Source organism: Staurois parvus, unplaced genomic scaffold (assembly GCF_062004578.1).
Source record: "Staurois parvus isolate SC_StPar_1 unplaced genomic scaffold, SC_StPar_1.0 ptg001090l, whole genome shotgun sequence".
NCBI classification, from domain to species: Eukaryota; Metazoa; Chordata; class Amphibia; order Anura; family Ranidae; genus Staurois; species Staurois parvus.
Genome location: NW_028318886.1, coordinates 4819553 through 4827841, shown reverse-complemented (window position 1 = coordinate 4827841; position 8289 = coordinate 4819553). Strand labels below are relative to the sequence as shown.

General features: G+C 42.5%; 1 protein-coding gene across 1 annotated transcript in view; it reads left to right on the top strand.

Annotated features, from left to right (window-relative positions):
* The first annotated feature begins 6927 nt into the window (after positions 1 to 6927).
* Positions 6928 to 8289, top strand: part of BNIP3L (BCL2 interacting protein 3 like) — a 74405-nt gene continuing 73043 nt past the window's right edge. The window contains exon 1 of the mRNA XM_089658734.1: positions 6928 to 7053. Within this exon, the coding sequence (XP_089514860.1) occupies positions 7014 to 7053 (40 nt within the window). The 5' untranslated portion in view covers positions 6928 to 7013. The remainder of the gene's footprint in view (positions 7054 to 8289) is intronic.

Sequence of the window (8289 nt, the reverse complement as noted above, 5' to 3'; positions counted from 1 at the left end):
GGAGTGGACTGCATACAGTACTTGCTGAAGATACTCTTTATTTACAGAAGTAAAATGTAAATGAAATCTGTACAATCTGAACTTCGTTGAACCAACTAACATTCTTTTTATTTGTAGTCCTTTTTTTTATCCCTTTAGCACAAAAATGAATATGCTATAAAAGCACTGGATGCAGGAAACTAGTGTTCACATACATTTTCTACTATTGGTAGTGTTGAGTAGGTAGAGAATTGTTACTACTGTTGTCAGGGTTTGTCTGGTTTTGCAGGTTGAGCCCTGCACAGCTGCACTGATTTTTACCGCTTGCAGACTGACTGTAGTACATTTACAGGGGGTGGACGCCGCTGCTAAGCTGGATCACTTTCATGTATGTGATCTAGTTCTTCTGTGTATAGGGCGTGTGCGCGGCACCCTCTGCCCCATCTGTGCTGTGATTCGCTACAGTGCACGTTTGGCAGCAGGTCCTGGTCAATCATTTATGGCCAGAACCTGTTGATCAGCTGTCTCTTTACAAACAACACAGGGCTCTGTACACAGTGCAGCAATGTGGCTGTTTCCTCTCCCTGCAAAGCAGAGAGAAAAAGCAGCACATAACTCACATTATTAGACACATACTTACCCTTTGATTGCCACTAGATGTTAACCCCTTCCCAGCTGGTGTCAATACAGTGACGGTGTACAGTATTAGAACTGATCACTTTCACAATTGATGTCTGTGGCAGTGTACCTCCCAGCCAGTGTCAGCTAGCCCGCCACACTATCGCAATCCCTATATAAGTTGCTGATCACTGCCGTTGCAGTAAAGCTTCATAGCTGCATAAATTCCAGTATATATACCATAGTTTGTGGATACTAAAACTTTTGCACAAACCAATCAATATACAATTACTGGGATTTTTTGATGTTTTTACCAAAGATGTAGCAGAATACATTTTGGCCTAACTCTATGAAGAAATTTTTTTTTTTTTCTTTTCTGTAATTGGATGCTTTATAATAGAATTTTTTTTTTTTCAAAATGTTTGCTGTTTTTTCATTTATGTAATAAAAAAACCCAGTGGCAATCAAATATAGCAAAAATGCCCTGGTCATGAAGGAGGTATAACCTTCTGGCGCTCAAGTGGTAAAATGTTGCAGTGGTTACGGGGAAGAACAACTCCTGCCCACTGCACATGTTCAAAAGGTGATCTTAACCTTCATACTTAGTTCACACCTAGGTGTGTTTGCAGGCTGCATTTGCTTGGACACGGCAACCCATTCCACATGGGGCAGGAGCCAGCACTGCAGAGGAGGCACTTGACAGCTCCAACTTTACAAATAGTCCCTCTGCATTGCACTCTGATGCTCTGGGAAGGCGGATCAGCAAGCCCAGACCGTGATCTACTGGTAGATTGCATAAGGCAGGGGTCAGCAACTTGTTTATGATTGAACCACTTCTAGTCCAACTTCATTGTGTGTCTAGAGAGCTTAGATTAATTTTCCCTGAATGATGCAGTCACCATTTAAAGATTTGTAATCACATCATCTCTTAAGTATCTATTCTTCAGGTAGAATACATGTTGTAGTCATTCCTCATAACTGAGATCTTCCAGCCCCCTAATTAGCTTTGTTGCCCTTCTCTGGACTCTCTCTGGTTCAAGGTCATCCATCCTGAGGATTGGTGACCAAAACTAGATCACATACTAGATGTGTCAACCAAAGTTTTGTATAGTGGTAGAATTATTTATCTCTTGAGTAAATACCCTTTTCAATGCATGCTAGTAGCCTGCTAGCATTGCTTGCTTCAGCTTGGCACTACATGCTATTCCCGAGTCTGTGATCTACTAGGACCCCTAGATTCTTTGTTATCTTCGATTTTCCCCTAAAGGTTCTCCCCCTAGCGAATAACGTGCAATCATATTCTTACCTTGTAAGGGCATTACTTTACATTTTTCAGTATTAAACGTCATCTACCATATTGTTGCCCATCCCTCTATTTTAATTAGGTCTTCTCGTAAAGTTGCAGTATCCTGTTGTGCCTTCTTGCTCTGCTTATCTTTGTATCATCAACAGACACATTGATTTTTTTTTTCTACCCTCTATATCATTCATGAACCAGTTAAACAGGATTGAGCTCAAGACAGAGCCCTGGGGCCCCCCCACCTCTAGACCATTCAGAAAATATGCAATTACCACCCTCTGGACATACTTTATAGTTTTCTATCCAGATACTGTACATACAATATCATCAATTCCAAAAGACTTTAATTTGTAAGCTAATGCCTTAGTGAAATCTAGATATTCTACATCCATAGCCCCCCCCAAAGAAATTACAGCTCATCTCATGGAATGATAAATGGTTGATCTGGCAAGTACAGACTTTCATAAATCCAGAGGTGTTTCAGGACCTGTGTCACAGGTAGGGGATGTGGGTCACCAGTCTTTTTTTTCCCCCAAATTCATTTTTGTTTTTATTTTGTCATGTAAGAGTTTACAAAACAGAGTCGGTTGGGCATACCCTGGCTCACTTAATACATTGAAAACTTACAAAGTGTCAAACCATACAGGTGGGCAACCGGGTTTAACCGCTTCCCGACCGCCCTATAGCAGATATACTTGATTATTATATATACGTGATTTTCCCTACCCGTGCTGCCATTTGCAGCCGCAGATGTCAATCACCGGTTCCTGGGCGATGATTACTCTGCATAGCAGAGCAATACAACACAACATGCCTCCCTAGTAAAACACACACACCGCGCACAGTTAACCCTTTGATCGCCCCAGATGTTAACCTCTTCTAGCCTAGTGTCAATACAGTCAGTGCCTTTTATTAGCACTGATAACTTTATTAGTGTCACTGGGGATGTCAGTGACAGTTCCCACCCAGTGTTAGAATGCCCACCGCAGTCTTGCTATAAGTCGCTGATTGCCGCCATTACTAGTATAAAAAAAAAATATTTCCAGTATATATACCTCTATTTGTAAACTCTATAACTATAACGTAAACCAATTTACACGTATTGGGATTTTTTTTTTTTTAACCAAGATGTAGCAGAATACACTTTTGGCTTAAATTTAATTTGAAATTGAAATTTAATTTTTTCACTTTTTTTACTGGATGTGTTTTATAGCAAAAAGTAAAAAATATTGTTTTCTTTTTTTTCAAAATTTTTGGTTTTTTTTGTTCAAATACCACCGAAAAGAAGCTCAATTTTGGGGAAAAAAAAGGACATAAATTGCATTTGGGTGCAGCATTGCATGACTGTGCAATTGTCAGTTAAAGTAACGCAGCGCCGTATTGCAAAAAAATGGCCTGGTTAGGAAGGGGGGTAAATTCTCTGGAGGGCAAGTGGTTAAGCATAGGATCATCTTTAGGAGCATGTTACATTTTGCACCCATATTTAGGGTATAACATGTAACCTGCTCCTATTCACCCACCACCAGGGCCCCCCGCCCTGTGACACTGGTGGAGGTTCCTCTTCCTGCACATACTCGCATTTTGAAAATGGCAGAGCCCCACACAGGTCATTCATTCACAGGAACGAACTCCGGGTCCCGTCTGCTACTGTGGCAAACTGACTTACAGTTTCAATGGAATACAAATGTACTGATTAGCATGGTCATAGTCTATCCTCACTGCCTACAGCCCTGTAACTGAGAGCCTATATGGAGGTATGGGCAACAGAGCTGCAGGCAGTGTGTGCAGGAATCTGACATCGCACCCATGATCCACTGATTGCAGGTGCAATGGTCTGCAGGCTGCTGTGAAAAAAAATAACCACATTTTTTTTTCCTGCAAAAATGTGTACATTTTTATTATTTTAGCCTTTAACTGCAGTATAGAATACAGGGAGGATAGAGTCCTGCCTGCTGACAGGGGTGCCTAAATCAGAACTTGACATGTAAAATAGTATATATTTATAGTCAACTGTGTATTAATCGATTTGAAAAAAAAAAAGAAAAATGAAATACCCAGTACTGTTTCTTGGGATTTGTCTCCTCCATATTTGCCTTCTTTTTTTTTTTTTAAACCAGGATGTAAACAAACTTTCTGCAAACTTGAGAGTACAGAGCTGTCATCCACCCATTGAATCCACACTCCAGTATTGTATTCATGCAACACAAAATCAGAACAATAGACTGTGATCAAAGGTTTAAATAACATCTCTGTGTAAATTAAATGCTCCCACCCATTCAAAATGTTAAAAAAAATGCCCTTCTAATGCCCAATTTTACTCTGTCATGTGACCCATTGTGGCGCATCTGCCTGTTGTGGAGACTAATGGCCCACTGCTGCAGTACATACTGTTGTTGCTGCCCTTTGCATTGTAGCATTATGATCCCACCACTGGAATATTTTTTCAAGACCTTTTTAGGACCTTTCTGATGGGCACTTCCTACTGCCAATGGGAATTTCCCATGTCACCAGGGAGCGATGAAATGTTACACTTGGAACAGGACCTTCCTACACCAAAAACCTGAAGAAAAAAGATTTGGAACCTGAGCTGTCATGTGACAGCAGCTCCAAGTATGAATTCGGGCCATTTGGGGTAGGTTTAAAAAAAATGTAGTCTGGGCTGGTTTTTGTCTTCTAACGACTTGCCCTCCTGAGGATTTACCCCCCTTCTTGACCAGATCATTTTTTGCATTACGCCACTGCGTTACATTAACTGACAATTGCGCGGTCATGCAACACTGCACCCAAATGAAATTTATGTCTTTTTTTCCCCATGAATTGAGGGTTTTTTTTGTGGTATTTGATCACCTGTGCATTTGTTATTCTTTGCGCTATACAAAAAACTGACAATTTTGAGTAAAAAAAACAATATTTTTGACTTTTTGCTATTAAACGTCCAGTAAAAAAAAAAAAAAAATCTAATTTCATCATAAATTTAGGCCAAAATGTATTCTGCTACATGTCTTTGTTAAAAAAAAAAAAAAAAAAAATCCCAATACATGTAAATTAATTGGTTTACGTGAAAGTTATAGTGTTTACAAATGGCAGTATATATACTGGGATTTTTTTTTTAAATTTTTACTAGTAATGGTGGCAATCAGCGACTTATAGCGGGACTGCGGAGAACATTCTGACACTGGGGGGAACTGACTTGGTGTCACTGACATCCCCAGTAACAACAATACAGTGATCAGTGCTGAAAAAAAAAAAAAAATCAGCATGGACACTGTACTAATGGCACTGGGCAGGAAACAGTTAAAATGAGGGGTGATCAAAGGGTTAACTGTGCTGTTTTACTATGTGCTGTGTCTGTGTGTTTCACTGTAAGCACACTGCTTTGCATGGCTGTGCACGTGCTGACAGGGAGGAGAACTGTATTGTTTACAAACAATTCTCCCCAGCGGCGATGCTCTGCAATCACCAGCCAGCACCCGGTGAGTGACAGCCATGGCTGCTAATGGTGGTGCGGGTAGGGCATGCCCCCTAACCAGAAATGCATAATCACATATATATGTGATTTTGTGCACCCGTGCTGCCCTGTACCAGTATATGCGCTATAGGGCACTCGGGAAGTAGTTACGGTAATGCGCTAGGCTGATGCACCCTCTTTTTATTTTATTTATAGGTGAATCTGTTTGGTGCAATAGAGTTTATATACAGCTCTTGTTATTTTAGCTATAGCTAGTTTTAGCTTAGGGCTCAGTAACCAGCAAAGGCTAGAGCCAGGTTGGGCATCTGCTGGCCACTTCTGGTAGTTATAGGTCTGGCTGCATGACAGATTAGTAACTACTAAGCAGAGTAGATAGGCTGAGTTCCAGTGGCACACAACAGTTCCTGTCGGTAAGAAGCTCCATTCCAGGCTCGTTGGACAACAGTTGGAGGATTTCACCATCACCACCGAGCTTGTCTTCAGGTCTCCAAAACAAAGATGGACACCACCTCATCCTTAGGGGCCATTCCAATTGAACTTTGCTGAAACATTCATCTGGAGGTATCTTTAATAATGACTATATGTACTTGGGTATGTGTGCACAATTCCAGGACTTTTGTTGGGCCACTTGCTGATAACACCTGATTGTACATTGGATGTATGTACTATTATTAATCTCTTCTTATATAAAACTCATCTCCTTACTGGTGTGCATCTATGTAGTTACAGTTAATGTGATATGCTGGTTGCAATAGTTCTTCTGCTCCTTAATTACCTTGATAAGAGTGGGTCTGTGCCCGAACTGCATGGGCTAAGGCTGGTCATATACTATACAATTTTCTGTCTAATTTCCTTTACATTTACCTTCAACTATATAGTGCAAGGGATGGCCTAATTGGATACAATTGAAAGTGTTGTTTAGATTTGACCTCATATATTATATAATTTTGGTAAATCTAAAGCAATTTTCTAAAAAAAATTGTATAATGTATGGCCAGCCTAACTGCTCGTTTGTGTCTAGGGGTAATGAGAGCAAAGATATACTTGCCTAATCCACCGGTCCTTCCGCTTCTGCCCCCTTACACGCTAGTGTTCTTGTGAATACATAGTGCCTGATGTCATCACGCCTATATACCAGCTCCAGGCGAGAGGCCAGCAGGAACAGTCCACTGCTGGACTTGGGGGGAATGCCGGTTTTTGGGAAAGTTCTGGTCTTTTTTTTTTTTTTTAACCTACAGATTTAGCACAATATCCTGTATGGGGAGGGTCATTTGACCCCCCCCCCCCCCCCCCAACAAAAAAAGTGGGGCCACACATACAGTGCTGTCACATATATATCCTGTACCTCTGAGAATAATAAACTCTGAAAAGGGCCATTCAACTAGCATATTCAGAAGGGGGTCTGCCATGGCCTCTCCGCTGTAGTTCGCTCATCAGCCTGACAGCCAGGCACTCTGCATTTTCTTCTCAGGCCAGTTCTCCATCCAGCTGCTTAGGTTTCTAATGAGTTAAAATGTTTGTTTGGATAGATCACATGACCCGCTGACTCCTCCCCCGCACCTCAGGTGATGATGTGGAGTGACGTGCGGCGGGGTGTGGCTACGCAGTGCGGCTCCGTCTCCCCAGCAGACACAAGCTGTCGCCGTCATGTCCGACAACAATAACGGGGAAGAGCCCGCGTTGCACGGTGAGTCGGATGCGCTTAACGCCTGTTCCGCCGCCGCCGGTGGTAATGACCGCTGTGTGAGACGGCGGCGGGAAATTCTTCTCTGTTCGGCCTCTGTGCTGGAGAGACGGGGCGGGGCGCCTGGGACAAACATCACCTTGTGCCAATCGGGGATGAGTGTCAAATGTGTGGGCGGGGATTAGAGGAAGAATGTGTCGTGCTGACCAATCAGCGAGCGGGGAGGGTGCTGTGGGGTTGGCTGTGGTTTCAGAAGGATGTATACAGTATTGTTATTGTGATAGCAGGGCTGATACCGGGGATTACAGACTAGAAAAGATATTACCCCCCCATAGTCTATATACCGGGGATTACAGTCTAGAAATACCCCCCATAGTCTATATACCGGGCATTACAGTCTAGATATACCCCCCATAGTCTTTATACCGGGGATTACAGTCTAGATATTACTCCCCCCCCCCCCCCATAGTCTATATACCGGGGATTACAGTCTAGATATTACCCCCCATAGTCTATATACCGGGGATTACAGGCTAGGTAGACACCCATAGTCTAGATATTACTCCCCCCCCCCCCATAGTCTATATACCGGGGATTACAGTCTAGAAATACCCCCCATAGTCTATATACCAGGGATTACAGTCTAGATATTACACCCCCCATAGTCTATATACCGGGGATTACAGTCTAGATATTACCCCTCCCATAGTCTATATACCGGGGATTACAGTCTAGATATACCCCCCATAGTCTTTATACCGGGGATTACAGTCTAGATATTACTCCTCCCCCCCCCCCCATAGTCTATATACTGGGGATTACAGGCTAGATATACCCCCCATAGTCTATATACCGGGGATTACAGGCTAGATATACCCCCCATAGTCTATATACCGGGGATTACAGGCTAGATATACCCCCCATAGTCTATATACCGGGGATTACAGGCTAGATATACCCCCCATAGTCTATATACCGGGGATTACAGGCTAGATATACCCCCCATAGTCTATATACCGGGGATTACAGGCTAGATATACCCCCCATAGTCTATATACCGGGGATTACAGGCTAGATATACCCCCCATAGTCTATATACCGGGGATTACAGTCTAGATATACCCCCCATAGTCTATATACCGGGGATTACAGTCTAGATATTACCCCCCCATAGTCTATATACCGGGGATTACAGGATAGGTAGACACCCATAGTCTATATACTGGGGATTACAGGCTA